This window comes from Tamandua tetradactyla, chromosome 4 (assembly GCF_023851605.1).
Source record: "Tamandua tetradactyla isolate mTamTet1 chromosome 4, mTamTet1.pri, whole genome shotgun sequence".
NCBI classification, from domain to species: Eukaryota; Metazoa; Chordata; class Mammalia; order Pilosa; family Myrmecophagidae; genus Tamandua; species Tamandua tetradactyla.
This window is the reverse complement of record NC_135330.1, coordinates 167,008,544-167,026,025: the sequence shown is the minus strand read 5'-3', so window position 1 is coordinate 167,026,025 and position 17,482 is coordinate 167,008,544. Positions and strand designations below refer to the sequence as shown.

General features: G+C 39.3%; 1 protein-coding gene across 6 annotated transcripts in view; it reads right to left on the bottom strand.

Moving 5' to 3' along the window:
- Positions 1-17,482, bottom strand: part of FARP1 (FERM, ARH/RhoGEF and pleckstrin domain protein 1) — a 356,780-nt gene that overhangs the window by 272,702 nt on the left and 66,596 nt on the right. For 5 of the 6 annotated variants that reach the window (XM_077158563.1, XM_077158564.1, XM_077158560.1 and 2 more), the window contains exon 2: positions 1,114-1,307. In XM_077158563.1, coding sequence (XP_077014678.1) covers positions 1,114-1,284 — 171 coding nt within the window. In that variant the 5' untranslated portion in view covers positions 1,285-1,307. Of the gene's footprint in view, positions 1-1,113; positions 1,308-14,994; positions 15,297-17,482 lie in introns of those variants that run through there. The other variant, XM_077158565.1, reaches the window with a different exon arrangement.

Genomic DNA, 17,482 nt, shown 5'->3' with positions numbered 1-17,482 from the left:
AGCTGTTCTAACCAACAGGAATACACAATTTCCATTTAAAAAACAGGTTAGGTCCCCAAAGTTTGCTTATTAAGTTGATTGTTTGGGATGCAGGAGTCATTCTCTTCCCCCATACTAGACATGGTACTTGGGGCCCAGGACAGACCACAAAAAACTAAATCCATAGTGTGCTAAGAGATCTAGAGACCTGACCCAAGGTGAGAGATGATGATTGTTGAAGAAAGTACTCTTGGTTCTAGAGAGTCAGACACACTTATCCTACTCTCTTACCTTGAGAACAAGAAATCCTCCAACTGCACTTAAATGGTGGTGGACATGACCTCTACTAGGAGTTCTATTTATGGAAGAGGTTGGGGAGAAAGATGAGGGTGGGCAGGTGACAATGAACAGGGTCTGGAGGGAAAACACACAATCATGTAGGTGAGATGGGTTAATGACCGAGAAAGGGGCTCTGACTGTAAAAGGGTTAGAGAGACTTTGGCCAAAGCATAAGGGTCTTTCTCTGCCCCAGCTCCCAGCCACCTCTGTTTTCCTTCCCTGGCGCATGGAATGAAAGGTCTCTTCATTTTTAGGTCTGCCATGCTGCCAGCTTTGATCTGGGTTTTCTAAACTCCCCCATTCCCCACCTACTGAGGCCAAGAATATGCTTGTCAACTTCTCCCCTGCTCTCCTGACATTAAAACATACATATAGCTCTTTGATGGGTGTTCTCGGGAATGCTTTTTGTAAGTCACCTAGAGAAGTGGCTAGGAGAGAGGGATTGCCTGTGATGAGCAAATTAAACTGGAATCCATCCACAAGGCGACTTTTCCCTCCAACACACACAAACATATATCAAATGCATACATATGTAAATGCTTATACATATATAACTTGAGTAGGGACAGACATAGTAAAATTCAAGTGGCGTGGCCATTGGTATCACCATATAGGCGATTCACACATCCATCTATAAAATTAGATAGACGAGAAGGATGATGGGGTAGGAGCACTGGGGATGGGGAGGGAGGAGTTTCTCCACAGACCATGTACTGCCACCTCAGGTCGCTGAAGAATGAGATTAAGCTTCCCAGACCCATGGCTGCCCTTGATTCAGCTGCACCCACAACTTACTGGAACCTCAAATGCCTCCTGGGTGTCATCCAGCATCTGGATTTTGATGCACACGAGTTTTCCTGAAGGTGTTGGGGGCAGCTTCTGCCCATGTTCCAAGGTACTGATTCCTGAATTCTCTGGGGCTCCCAGGCGGGATCCAGGAGTTGGTCTCTGTTCTATCTCTCCCATGATTGAAGAGGCCTGTGTGGTATCTGCAGAGAGCAATTAGAAAGCTAAATCAGAATAGGGGACTTAACAAAACACTTAAGTAAAACATCTGTCTACACTTCACGGCAGGAATTTTTCCCTGAACCACACTAAGAAAAGGGCTCTCCAACCCCCTCACAGAAAATCACTTCTGGGGAGGCTCCAGTTCGTTAGGTAACATAATATCACCTTTAAGCACTGAAGACAGGCAAATACTTTTGCCTATTTTATTCTTTTGCATATTTTTGCATACTGCTGCATATTTTCATCCTTGTTTTGCAGTCAGCCTTTAATTACTCATACGACAGATTCAGTTGCGTTCAACATATTATTCAGTGTCGATGACGAACAAGGCACTACTTTTTTTACAAGTTGAGAGTCCAGAGGGAAGATGATAAACAGTGCATAAATCATATCATTAACTTATCCCTTAATTACCTTTTATGGACAAAGCAACACACCAAGTCTGGGTATTATAAAGATAAATATGTAAAACACACATGTGGCTCTCAAGTATATAATCTATTTGAAGAAACTAAACATACGCTCACAGGAACAACCGCCAACATGAGGTACAGTCCTCTTGATCCATTTCTACTGCTTGTTTCTATTACAAAAAAACCTCCGCATTCATTTCCTTCCTGCCTTTCCTTTCTCAACTGTTTCCTATCCCAAGAAGTCATTCTTCACAATATAGTATTCACAAAGTTCTTTTCCTAAAAACAAAACATAATCATCTCTCATCTCCCTCAAGTTCTCCCATGGCACACTCTTCTTCCTCTCCTCTAACCTCAACACACTGCCTCTGCCTCGTCCATGTCTTCACATGTGGAGCTCTCTCTGGCTGAATGTCTTTCCCTCATTCTCTACCTGGAAATGTCTGGTCTCGTTTTAAAACCCAAGTTCAAGCATCACATCCTGACACCCCAGGTAGACTTCATTCAGGGTTGCCCTTCTGTCTCATGACTATTAAAGCCTCAATGGGCTGCCCAAGGCCACATGCGCTTGTGTGTTTACTTTCCCCAGGACACTGGGATCACTCTAAGGCAGGAAGTGAATTCTGGACAGTTCTTGTATGTCCAAAATTATATGATGAGTGTATCAGCATCCATCTAGGCACAATGCCTGGCACAGAGTGGAGTTCAATAATGGTTGCTTAATGACTGGACAACTCAACAAGTAAATTTATACTTTGACAGTATAGTATATTGAGTATCGTAAAAGCACAGAGGAAAAAGTATTCGATGTGAGACATGGTTAGAAGAGGAATGGGGAGGGGGAAGGTACATTCATCATGGAAAATTTAAGAAGTGAAATGAATTTAGTCTCAAACATTGAATAGTACTTGAAAGCACAAATACAATAGGGAAGAGCATTACAAAGGAGGGTGAGCAGTATAAGAAAGTCCTTGGGAGAGAAAGAAGAAGGCATATGAGAAGAAAAGTGACAATCATTGCTGAAGAGTCAAGATGCGTTTTAAAAAACATGTTGGAGCCAAAATCTCAAATGCCTAGCTGACAAATACGGTCTTTATCTGAAGGCAGTACAGAGCCACTGGGGTGAGAATAATGGCACAATAAAAGGAGACTTTTAGAAAAGCGCAACTGAAGATGATTTATAATATAGACTGGAATAAAGGAGATGGGCCTTTAAGGTTATAAAAGGACATACAATTGGCTGTTAGAGGTGGAGCTGGAACTGGCATATGGGTTTCAAGTCCATCTCACTGTGCAAGTGAAAACTGTGAGATGGAATGAAAGTGGGGAAAGGGGAACAACAACAACAAAAAAACAACAGCAAGAACAAACAGGCCCACTCATAAGAGGCAATGGAGAAAGAATGAGAGACAGAAATACCAACTCATGGGTCATTTACTGACAAGGAAAGCCAAGGAAAGGGCTCCATAGTGGCCACCTAGAGTGAGTAGTGCACAGCAAAATGCCTTGTTTTATGCATGTGCAAATAAGTTCACCCTTCAGGTCTTTTCAAGTATACAAACGTTATTTTGTAGGTTTTACTGTCCAGCTCATTCTCTCTTCCTCCTGATGAGTCAGTCAGATTCCCTTAGGTTTCTCAATTAATTTGATAGGGAAACACCCATCTTCTTCTCAGCGAAACCTCTAATGCTTTCACTACAGACAGAGAGGGCCCGGAGGCCAACAGATCGGAAACAAAGGAATCATATCTACCTCAGTTATTGCCCAGATCATCATGGCCTAAAAAAATGAGTCCTTTTATCAGGGAAGGAGAGAGGGGATTCACCATCTAGGAAAGAGAATTTACTACTTATTTCTTCGACAGTGACTTTCTCCATCAACTTTCCTCTTAAAGATAATTACTCATTCCTTATAGGGTCCTTTAAGATTAGGGTTCTTTCACAAGTCAATGGAGTTAAGGGTCACTACCTTTCCAACTCCTACACCAAATAAGCTTCTTCTAAGAACCCAATTCAGGTGGATCTGGCTCTGACCTATGTGTTGGTTAATTCACCTATTAGTCTACTGGGATACCAGACTAGGTCTTTTTAATCTACACTGCCTAGCACAGTACACCAAAGTGGAATACCTATCATCAGTATTTGTTCATTAAGTTAAATACTGGTGGTAACATACTAATTATGAAATCAATTGTGTAGAAAATGATCTTCATAAAGCTGGAAAAAATGCTTCATATACATTTTCCATTTATTGTCTCATGGATAAAGGTAAATGGAAGGATCAACCTGGTAGAGTTGAGAAGTTTCAGGGATCCATCACCTCACAGAAGCTTTGAACAACCTGTAAGAGATGGTGGAAACATCTTTCCAAAGCTCTAGAACACAGTTACAGGACTGCAGTATCAGAGCAAATGCTGAATCAAGAAAATGACTACTTAAAAGCAGTAGGCCAACATGAATATGTTAAATGAGCATAGCCCAAATACCCCTAAAGGTTGTGGAAGGATCACAGAAGGTGGACTTATAATAGAGAAGGTAGGGTTTAACAAATGAGTATGATTGCTGAATCATTGTATTGATATTTCTTTTTGTCTCCAGTGTCTAGGAACAGCTACAGGGAAAAAGCTACAATTGTGGAATTATAACCTATACCAAATTCTGAAATCTGTTCTACAACCAGTTGTTGTGATGCGCTTTGAAATTTATTGCTTTTTTATATATGTTATTTTTCACAATAAAAGCAAAATAGAAGAAGTAGGATCTCAAGGTGCCCTGGCTGGTCCCATCCCCATCCCTCACCTGCTCACCATGGAGCAGATCTACTCTCCCAGTGCTGCTCCCTGGTTCCAGTTCTGGAGGAAGCAGAATAGCCCTAATGCACATACTAGAAGCATGTAAACCGCTGTCTGTCATCTGGGGGCTGAGGGACTCACTGTCCCAGAAATTGCCCCGTGTATAGAAGATAGTACACAGAGCTCCCCAACAGAATGCTGTGAGAGAGCAGAAAAACAGCTACCAGAGGCAAGGGACTACTGGCTGTAGGACATAAAATGCAGGGCTTGAGACCATGAGGAAACCAATTCCTAGGCAACAGGTGCCATTCCTAACATCTCTAACTGTGAGCAACACCTACAGAAAGAATCAGTGAGGCCCCTATGCTTTGGCCTGGAGCTATTCTCTAAACTCTCTGTATGGATGAACTCTGAAGGAGAGCACTTCCATAGTCAACCTGCAAAGAGTCATGCTTCAGGAGCTAGAGGAAGGACTTCCGGGACAAGATGGCGGCTTAGTAATGTGCGCGTTTTAGTTCATCCTCCAGAACAACTAGTAAATAACCAGAAACAATACAGAACAGCTCCAGGGGCCACATCAGTGAACGGACACACAGAGTACCCCAGTCTGGACCAGGGGGACCGACTACGAGCCCCCCCAGAACCATGAATTCCCCAAGCCGCAGCAGCTGGTGCCCCTCCCCCACAGGCTGCTTCCCGGGGGGGGAAAGGAGAAAGACTTTTCCCTTTCCCCCCCCTGGGGGGAAAAGCAGCAGGGGCTGAGCCCAACCAAACACCAATTGTGGAATTAATTAACAAATTCGAACTACTAAAAATAGGCCCCCAGCTCAGGTGAACCTGCTCAAAGTGGAGGTCGCTCATTTTTGCCCCGATGCTAAGGGGGCAGGGCTGACGGAAAAAAAAAAAAAGAGAGAGAAGGAAACAGAGGTTCTTGTGGCTGTGTTTCTACAAAGGCTTGACGGCCTTTGGATACAGTGGCAGGGCTTCTCAGGCTGCAATTTCCCCAGGCATAGGCAGAAACAAGCTCGTTTCATGGTCTTGTCCGGAACTGTGTCTTCACCAGTGGAGGGGTGAAGCCCAACTCAGGTGGAATCCTTCTCTGAAGGAATTCAGACCCCAGGGCTTGGTAATTTGAAGCCATTAAAAGCAGCCTACAACCTTTCCTCTGTCTCAACCACGCCCCCAGCCACAGTTAAAGGTACCACATCATCTTATGCTAGTGGGACCTGCAAGCAGACAAGCACCACATACTGAGCAGGATAAGAAAAACAGAGCCCAGAGAATTCACAGGAAAGTCTGTCAACCTGCTGAGTCTCACCCTCAGGGAAAACTGACGCAGGCGACTCTTTCCTCCTCATAGGAGGCCAGTTTGGTCTGGGAAAATCCAGCTGGGTTCTATATACCTATGTAGACCCTCCTCAGGATGGGGAGAAAAATGCAACATACTGCAGGGCGAGAAACAAGAAAACAAATGAAAAATTCTCCTATGTTAAACAAAACCTAAGCTAGAAGTTCAGAAAAAGCTGAACGGAATGTCAAAGAACAAATAGATAACAAATTCATCCAGCAAGAAAACCCTAGGTAAAAGAACTGCAGGTAAACTCCAGAATAAACTAATGAAGGTAATTAAATGCCTAGACGCCAGCAAAAAAATAACAAATCACACCAGGAAAATTGAAGATATGGCCCAGTCAAAGGAACAAACCAATAATTCAAATGACACACAGTAGCCGAAACATTTAATTCAGAATATACGAACAGAAATGGAAAACCTCATCAAAAACCAAATCAATGAATGGAGGGAGGATATAAAGAAGGCAAGAAAAGAACAAATAAAAGTAATCGAAAATCTGAAAAAACAAATCACAGAACTTATGGGAATGAAAGACACAGTAGAAGAGTTAATAATGGAAACCTACAATGGTAGATTTCAAGAGACAACATAGGATTTCTGAACTGGAGGATGGAACATCTGAAATCCAGCAAGAAAAAGAAAAGATAGGGGAAAAAATGGAAAAATACGAGCAGGAACTCAGGGAATTGAAGGACAATATGAAGCGTGTGAATATACGTGTTGTGGGTGTCCCAGAAGGAGAAGAGAAGGGAAAAGGAGGAGAAAACCTAATGGAGGAAATTATCACAGAAAATTTCCAAACTCTTATGAAGGACTTAAAATTTCAGATCCAAGGAGTGCAGCGTGCCCCAAAGAGAATGGATCCAAGTAGATGTAATCCAAGACATTTACTAATCAGAATGTCAGAGGTCAAAGAGAAAGAGAGAATTTTGAAAGCAGCAAGAGAAAAGCAATCACTCACATACAAGGGAAACCCAATAACGCTATGTGTAGATTTCTCAGCAAAAACCATGGAGGCGAGAAGACAGTGGGAAGATATATTTAAATTACTAAAAGAGAAAAACTGCCAACCAAGAATCCTATACCCAGTAAAATTGTCCTTCAAAAATGAGGGAGTAATTAAAACATTTTCAAACAAAAAAATCGCTGAGAGAATCTGTGACCAACAGACCAGCTCTGCAAGAAATACTAAAGGGAGCACTAGAGACAGATACGAAAAGACAGAAGACAGAGGTGTGGAGAAGAGTTTAGAAAGAAGGAAAATTAGATATGACGTACAAAATACAAAAGGCAAAATGGTAGAGGAAAGTACTACGCAAACAGTAATAACACTAAATGTTAATGGATTGAACTCCCCAATCAAAAGACAGACTGGCAGAATGGATTTAAAACAGGATCCTTCTATATGCTGTGTACAGGAAACACATCTTAGACCCAAAGATAAACATAGGTTGAAAGTGAAACGTTGAGAAAAGATATTTCATGCAAATAGCAACCAGAAAAGAGCAGGAGTAGCTATACGAATATCCAACAAATTAGACTTCAAATGTAAAACAGTTAAAAGAGACAAAGAAGGATACTATGTACTAATAAAAGTAACAATTCAACATGAAAACATAACAATCATAAATATTTATGCACCCAAATACATGAGGAAAACACTGCAAACACTGAAAAGGGAAATAGACACATCTACCATAATAGTTGGAGACTTCAATTCCCCACTCTCATCAATGAAAAGAACATCTAGACACAGGATCAATAAAGAAACAGAATTTGAATATTACAATAAATGAGGTAGACCTAACAGACATTTATAGGACATTACACCCCACAACAGCAGGATACACATTTTTCTCAAGTGCTCATGGATCATTCTCAAAGATAGACAATATGCTGGGTCACAAAGCAAGTCTCAACAAATTTTAAAAGATTGAAATCATACAAAACACTTTCTCAGATCATAAGGGAATGAAATTGGGAATCAATAATAGGCAGAGCACCAGAAAATTCACAAATATGTGGAGGCTCAACAACACACTCTTAAACAACCAGTGAATCAAGGGAGAAATTACAAGAGAAATCAGTAAATATCTCGAGGCAAATGAAAATGAAAACACAACATACCAAAACTTATGGGATGCAGCAAAGGCAGTGCTAAGAGGGAAATTTATTGCCCTAAATGCCTATATCAGAAAAGAAGAAAAGGCAAAAATACAGGAATTAACTGTCCACTTGGAAGAACTGGAGAAAGAACAGCAAACTAACCCCAAAGCAAGCAAAAGGAAAGAAATAACAAAGATTAGAGCAGAAATAAATGAAATTGAGAACATGAAAACAATTGAGAAAATCAATAAAACCAGAAGTTGGTTCTATGACAAAATCAATAAGATTGATGGGCCCTTAGCAAGACTGACAAAAAGAAGAAGAGAGAGGATGCAAATAAATAAGATCAGAAATGGAAGAGGAGACATAACCATCGACCTCACAGAAATAAAGGAGGTAATAACAAGATACTATGAACAACTTTATGCCAATAAATACAACAATGTAGATGAAATGGACAACTTCCTAGAAAGGCATGAACAACCAACTTTGACTCAAGAAGAAATAGATGACCTCAACAAACCAATCACAAGTAAAGAAATTTAATCAGGCATTCAAAAGCTTCCCAAAAAGAAAAGTCCAGGACCAGATGGCTTCACATGTGAATTCTATCAAACATTCCAGAAAGACTTAGCACCAATTCTGCTCAAACTCTTCAAAACAAATTGAAGTGGAGGGAAAGCTACCTAATTCATTCTATGAAGCCAACATCACCCTCATACCAAAACCAGGCAAAGATATTACAAAAAAAAAACAAACTACAGACCAATCTCTCTAATAAATATAGATGCAAAAATCCTCAACAAAATTCTAGCAAATCGAATCCAGCAACACATTAAAAGAATTATACATCATGACCAAGTAGGATTCATCCCACGTATGCAAGGATGGTTCAACATAAGAAAATCGATTAATGTAATACACCATATCAACAAATCAAAGCAGAAAAATCACATGATCATCTCAATTGATGCAGAGAAGGCATTTCACAAGATTCAACATCCTTTCCTGTTGAAAACACTTCAAAGGATAGGAATACAAGGGAACTTCCTTAAAATGATAGAGGGAATATATGAAAAACCCACAGCTAATATCATCCTCAATGGGGAAAAACTGAAAACTTTCCCCCTAAGATCAGAAACAAGACAAGGATGTCCACTATCACCACTGTTATTCAACATTGTGTTGAAAGTTCTAGCCAGAGCAATTAGATAAGAAAAAGAAATACAAGGCATCAAAATTGGAAAGGAAGAAGTAAACTATCACTGTTTGCAGATGATATGACACTATACATCAAAAACCCTGAAAAATCCACAGCAAAACTACTAGAGCTAATAAACGAGTACAGCAAAGTGGCAGGTTACAAGATCAACATTCAAAAATCTGCAGTGTTTCTATACACTGGCAATGAACAAGCTGAGGGGAAAATCAAGAAACAAATTCCATTTACAATTGCAACTAAAAGAATAAAATACTTAGGAATAAATTTAACTAAAGAGACAAAAGACCTATACAAAGGAAAACTACAAGAAACTGTTAAAAGAAATCACAGAAGACCTAAATAGACGGAGGGCATACCATGTTCATGGATTGGAAGACTAAATATAGTTAAGATGTCAATTCTACCTAAATTGATTTACAGATTCAATGCAATACCAATCAAAATCCCAACAACTTACTTTTCAGAAATGGAAAAAACAATAAGCAAATTTATCTGGAAGGGCACGGTGCCCCAAATTGCTAAAAGTATCTTGAGGAAAAAAACCGAAGCTGGAGGTCTCACACTGCATGACTTTAAGGCATATGATGAAGCCACAGTGGTCAAAACAGCATGGTACTGGCATAAAGATAGATATATTGACCAATGGAATCGAATAGAGTGTTCAGATATAGACCCTCTACTCTATGGACATTTGATCTTTGATAAGGCAGTCAAGCCAACTCACCTGGGACAGAACAGTCTCTTCAATAAATGGTGCCTAGAGAACTGGATATCCATATACAAAAGAATGAAAGAGGACCCGTATCTCACACCCTATACAAAAGTTAACTTAAAATGGACCAAAGCTCTAAACATCAGGTCTAAGACCATAAAACAGAGGAAAATGTAGGGAGATATCTTATAAATCTTATAATTGGAGGCAGTTTTATAGACCTTATACCTAAAGCAAGAGCACTGAAGAAAGAAAGAAAGAAAGAAATGGGAGCTCTTCAAAATTAAACACTTTTGCATTATCAAAGAACTTTATCAAGAAAGTAGAAAGACAGCCTACACAATGGGAGACAATATTTGGAAACGACATATCAGATAAAGGTCTAGTATCCAGAATTTATAAAGAGATTGTTCAACTCAACAACAAAAAGACAGCCAATCCGATTACAAAATGGGAAAAAGACTTGAACAGACACTTCTCAGAAGAGGAAATACAAATGGCCTAAAGGCACATGAACAGATGCTCAACGTCCCTGGCCATTGGAGTAATGCAAATCAAAACCACAATGAGATATCATCTCACACCCACCAGAATGGCCATTATCAACAAAACAGAAAATGACAAGTGCTGGAGAGTATGTGGAGAAAGAGGCACACTTATTCACTGTTGGTGGGAATGTCAAATGGTGCAACCACGGTGGAAGGCAGTTTGGCGGTTCCTCAAAAAGCTGAATATAGAATTGCCATATGACCCAGCAATTGCTAGGTATCTACTCTGAGGACTTAAGGGCAGAGACACAAATGAACATTTGCACACCAATGTTTATAGCAGCATTATTTACAATTGCAAGGAGATGGAAACAGCTTAAGTGTCCATCAACAGACGAGTGGTTAAACAAACTGTGGCATATACATACAATGGAATATTATGCAGCTTTAAGACAGAATAAACTTATGAAGTATGTAACAACATGGATGGACCTTGAGAACATTATGCTGAGTGAGACTAGCCAAAAACTAAAGAACAAATACTGTATGGTTTCACTGATATTAACTGACATTAGTGAATAAACTTGGAATATTTTGTTTGTAACAGAGACCATCAGGAGATAGAAATAGGGTAAGATATTGGGTAATTGGAGCTGAAGGGATACAGACTGTGGAACAGGACTGGATACAAAAACTCAGAAATGGACAGCACAATACTACCTAACTATAATACAATTACGTTAAAACACTGAATGAAGCTGAATGTGAGAATGATAGAGGAAGGAGGGCTGGGGACACAAATGAAATCAGAAAGAAAGATAGACAATAAAGATTGAGATGGTATAACCTAGGATTACCTAGAGTGTATAATGGCAGTGACTAAATGTAAAAATTTTAAAAATGTTTTTGCATGAGGAAGAACAAAGGAATGTCATTACTGCAGGGTGCTGAAAATAGATGGTACTTAATATTTTAAAATTTCAACTTATGTGTGAGACTAAAGCAAAAAATGTTTTTTGGTACAAAATTTATATTTTGACTAGTGCATTTCCTAATATAACTTATCTTGGTTGAACAATATAAGTACACGGAACCTTGGGTAAGACGTGAGATTTTGTTGGTTTGTCCAGAGAGATGCCCCAATGAATCCCAGAGTGATTTGATCCATGAGCGGGAAAGTATTTGCAAAGTCCCCTTGGGGAAAGGTGAGAACGGGGGAAAATTCAAACTCCCCAAGTTGAATTCTTGATATTCTCACAAGCAGTGTGGACAACCAAAGCTATAGGCAGAGCCCCCAGTCTTGGGGTTTCTTCATATGAAACTTAACCCCACAAAGGATAGGTCAAGCCTACTTAAAATTAGGCCTAAGAGTCACCTCCAAGAGAACCTCATTTGTTGCTCAGATGTGGCCCCTCTCTCCAGCCAGCACAACAAGCAGTTTCACCACCCTCCCCCTGTCTACGTGGGACATGACTCCCAGGGGTGTGGACCTTCCTGGCAACATGGAACAGAAATCCGAGAATGAACTCAGACTCAGCACCAAGGGATTGAGAAAATCATCTCGACCAAAAGGGGGAAGAGTGAAACGAGACAAAGTGTCAATGGCTGAGAGATTCCAAACAGAGTGGAGAGGTTATTCTGGAGGTTATTCTTATGCATTAAGTAGATATCACCTTGTTATCTAAGAGGAAATGGAGAGGCTGGATGGATCTGCCTGAAAATGTAGAGCTGTGTTCCAGTAGCCATGTTTCTTGATGAGATTGTATAATGGTGTAGCTTTCACAGTGTGACTGTGTGATTGTGAAAACCTTGTGTCTTATGTTCCTTTTATCTACCTTGTAGATAACAGATGTGTAGAACATATGGAATAAAAATAAATAGGGGGAAGAAATGTTAAAATAAATTCAGCTTGAAATGCTAGTGATCAATGAAAGGGAGGAGTAAGGGGTATGGTGTGTATGGTTTTTTTTTTTTCCTGTTCTCGTTTTATTTTTCTGTTGTCTTTTTGTTTCTTTTTCTGAATTGATGCAAACGTTCTAAGAAATGATCATGATGATAAATCTGCAGCTATGTGATGCTATTGTGAATTACTGATTATATATGTAGAATGAAATGATCACATATTGGGAATGTTTGTGTTTCTTTCCTGTAACTTTTTTTTTTAATTAATAAAAAAATTAAAAAAAAGAGCTAAAGGAAAACATGGACAAAGAACTACAAGAAATCAGAGTAATGACAGATGAATACAAAGAAAATATCAATAGAAAGATGGAAATTATGAAAAGGAACCAAACAGAGTTGAAGACTACACTGACAGAGATTTAAAATTCCCTAGAACAGCAGATTGGAGCTGGTAGAAGAAAGAATCAGTGAACCTGAAGAAAGAGCATTTGATATCATCAGTCTGAGGAGCAGAAATAGGAGAGAACGAAGAAAAGTCAATGAAGTCTGTTGGAACCTGTGGGATACCATTAGGTGTACCAATATATGCACTGTAGGAATCCAAGGAGAAGAAAGAGAAAAAGAAGCAGGGAGGGAGGGAGGAAAGAATTGGCAAATGGGACAAAATGTAAAAACTGGTGGATCGAGAATCTGGTGGCATGTTGGAGTACTCTGTGGGTATTCATATTATTTTTGCAACTGTGTAGTAGGTGTGAAAAAATTTTTAAGTTGATAAATTTAAAAACGCAATCTCTAGAGGAAACTATGATTATCAACGACATGTGCCTTTTTCATTCCCAGCCTCCTGTTTCAACTTTTCCTATGTTGATGCTAATTCTCCCCTGCCTCTTGAAGAATCCATTGCTGCCTGCCTCCTAGCCCTGCCTTCTATTCCCTGAACTCCATCCAAATGGACAGGCCTCACCCTCAGTCATTTATGCCTGGCTTTTCCACTTCTGCTCCCACTACTCTGAGATGAGATAACAAGTAGTGATACATGAGGTGTGGGTCAGCCTGTGGCTCTGTCACCCATCTGGGGAGCTGCTAGTAGGGAGAAGGGAACCTATTCTCCCAGGTCAGCCCACATCAAAGGGCCCCCCTGGAAATACATTTTCCCTTGTGCTACACCTAAGTCAAGTACAAGGTCTTCACTCCCTAAATTGAACCTTTTCTCTGCTTCTTGTCCAAGATCTTTAGATGAATATATTGTTATGTTTAGCATCTTGGCATTAAATATCAAATTGAGTTAGTGATTAATAGCTATCTGGTACCTTAAATTCACTTTTCTTTAGTCCTTGAATGACCCATGCCTATATTATTTCCATTTCTGGATACCGATGTTTTAACAAAGTATGCCATACTTTCTGTTTGTCATCATACTTGCATACAAACTGTTGCCGTACTTGGAAAGCACTGTTTAATTCAAACATATCTCCAGCCAAGAGTATTAAGCTGAGCAACCTAAGAATGCCAGGGGAATATCTCAGGAACTCTGGCAAGTCATAAATGGATAATCTTAATTGATGCTTGCTATCAAAATGGTAAGCCCAATCACAAAATGCCATCTTTTAGGCAAACAAACCTAAAAGCTGGGGGCTTATAAAAACTTATCCATGCTTTAAGAAAACAGATACTCTTTCCTTGGGATTCATTATTATTAATGTAATCACTTCCAACTGAAAGTGAGAAATTGTTTATTAAACTACTTTATTTCTCAGATCTATTTAAAGAGTTGCTTTAAAAGAAGTAGCTAGTGATCAATGAAAGGGAGGTGTAAGGGGTATGGTATGTAAAAATTTTTTTTCTGTTTTTGTTTTATTTTTCTGTTGTCTTTTTATTTCTTTTTCTGAATTGATGCAAATGTTCCGGGAAATGACCATGATGATGAATATGCAACTATGTGATAATATTGTGAATTGCTGAGTGTATGTGTTGGGAATGTTTGTTTCTTTCGTGTAATTTTTTTTTTAAAGCAGTTTTTTATTGAAATATATTCACATATCATTCAGTCCACCCAAAATGTACAAAATGGTTCACAGTATCTAGTTGTTCATTCATCACCACAACCAGTTTTAGAACAGGATAAAGCGTACAACTGCTCACTGTGTTATACAGTCCCATTCTAGTGGGACTATGCTTCTAGTGACATACTCGACTCTAAACCTCCCCTTTCAACCACAGTCACACACATAATTCAGTGCTGTTAATTTCGTGTAATTTTTTTTAATTAATAAAAAATTGAAAAAAAAGAAATTGTATGTGAAGCACTGAAAGTCTAATATTGAATCAAAACTAATAAATTTAACCATTTAAATGCAAAAAAAAAAAAAAGAAGTAGCACAACAATGAAAAACGCAACAAGGTTTCTAACTGGCAGATAAAAGACAGAAAACTAGAGTTGTCATGTCATAAAATCCGGGTTTAAAGACTTCTTAGAAATCATCCAAAAGTAATCAAGGAGCACACTAAAAAAATACATTCAAACTCCATCCTTGAAGAAACTAAAAGACATCTGTCCCCAAATCACAAAATGTGAGAAAGTTGTCAAACTGCCCTGAAGTTCAAAAAGAAGAAAATGAAAAAGCTCTGTAAGGTTGCCCATGGCTACAGATCGCAGATAAAATGGGAGAGCCGTATTTACGTAGAACATCTTTAGCATCAAAACCAGTAGTTCTCCTGAAACAATTGGAACATATGTGCAGGTTTCAGAAAGAGCTCCTCCTGGACACAGAGACATGAAATCCCCACAAGCATGAAAGAAAAGTTGAATGAGCAACTACAGGGAAGCCTTATTTGCAGGAGGTGGTCTCAGGCTGAGGCAAGGTAAAAGCAAAAGACACCTTACATTACCTTTCCAGAAGACAATGAAAGAACAACATTAAAATAAATTTATATGAACACAACATCTTATAAGAATTCCTTAGAAGGAATTCCTCTGGCCTACATGGCCTACTCCTGCAAATAACTAGCTCATGAAGAAATTGTCAAATAACAATAAATAAAGGCTTTTACAAAGATGCTACAAGAAGAAAGAAGAGGAAACAAAGAAAATAAATGACAGATGAAGAACGCCCACCAAAGAAATGTTACATGCAACAGATTAAAATTTGGCCCAAACACACTGTCACAAAATGACACAACACAATGAAATCAGTGATTCTACAAACAAAAACACAAGATAATTTGCAAGTGTTCAGGGAAATCTGTGGGAAAAAACATCAGAAGGAAATAAAGCATTAGGGCAGACCTCGGGGAAAAAATGGAAAGATTGAACATCACCACCACCAAAATGCAGGCCAGTTTGGAAAGAGGTAAAAGAAAATATGAATTGGTGAAAACCTGAGGGTGTTGAAGGGAAGGACTGAGAAAGAGCAAGCAGAAGAGTTAAGAGAGAAAAATGACTGCTATAGAAGAGAGAGGAGGTCCAATATACTCACAATTGACATCCCCAAGGAAAATAAAATTTAAATAATGGAACAAGGGAAAAAAGTTAAAGGCATATTCAGGAAAACATTACAGAAAGAAAAGATGATTCTCCACAATAAATGAACATATATCTCAGGAATAACTAAAATAAAACAATCAACACCAAGATATTTTCTATGCCATCACTCATCTTGAAAAATTAAGAAACAATCATTTGGGGACCTGGGCAAAAGTTCAAGAAAAATATGAGAAGACAGAATTTTAGACTTGTTCCTAGCCAGTCCAACGTTTGAATGCCAAAAAATATCCACAAGGCAACAAAAAAACAATCACGACTTTAAACTCAACCAAACTCTGATTCAAATTTAGTAGCCAAATATTTTTAATAGGCAAGAACTCAGATAAATGCTACCCATGAGTCCTTCTACGGAAACTAATTAAAGCTTTGTCACAAGGGCCCTTTCTGGTTTCTGAGGGCAAACGTGGGTCTGAGTGGATTTCACCCACTTCTCATCCTTTGCTTTCTTGGGTCTCTGATATAGCTGATTTTCGCTCCCCTTAAATGGCAAGTGCTTATCTCTTCACTCTGAACACATGGCCCTTAGAAGTCCTTTGGGGGCTCCAGAACCCAGCATACCAGCTTTCTGTAATTCGACCTCTTGGGCTTCTTCCATGAATAAATTTTTTACGAATTTATTTTAAGGTGGCATTTTTAGGTAGCTTATATTTAAAACTGCCAAAAAAAAAAAAAAAAAAACTTTTGCAAAAAGCGTTCCTCTTCAATCTGTCTGGAGTGATAACTGTCATCCTTGTTTACTGAGCATTCTCTTAGATTTCATGCTAGCAGTAGATGCAAAATTATGTACTTTAGACAGATGAAGTTTAAAAATTGTTTAATTATCTCCTAACAGGTAATACATGAACATGGCACAAAACCATAAAGGTTCCACAAAGTATACCATGAAAAGCAAGAATCAAGTCTCCCTTACTTCAGCCCTTCATCCAGGCTGGTTGCCTCCCCAGAGGCAGCACTATTCAGAAGTACAAAGCCACCCTAGGTTTCTGACCCCCGGGAGCCACGGGCCAGGAGCCACCCCCACCCCCACCCCCCAGAGGACAGGGAAGAGAAGCCAGACAAGGCAGCTTGGCCAAGCTGCTCCTCGACAGCACAACCAGCTCTGCATGGTCTCTCACAGGGACATAGATAAGAGGGGTTGATAAAGTTCAACAGCTCTTACCTGTGTGGACAGATTTGCTTTATTTGAAAAAAGACCGTGAGCCAGAGAAACAAGTGCAGATTCACTGTTTTACATGAATCAGAGACACTTCACACAGGCGAGGAACTGTTTGGCCTATTTGATTATTTGGGAAAAGAAGCCCAGGATATTAACCTCTGCAAGGAGAAGACCCTTATTTTACCGCCAAAGTAAGGAAATGAGAGACTGCAGAAACTAAAAAAATGTTAGGTATTCACTGTCTGTTCTCCCCAACTGGAAACAAATTAAGGAGGCTATCTTAAAAACCCACAACTAATCTCTGGAAACTACTTTCAAATGAAAACAGAAGAGACGTTTTCTCATTTCACAGACGTTATTCAGGAAGCCCAGTTTAACCATATCTCTTTTCTACTCAAAAATCCGAGCCTGGTCGACTCCGAGTTACACATGAAACGTCCCTGCCTGGCATTTGAATGGTCTCCCGTG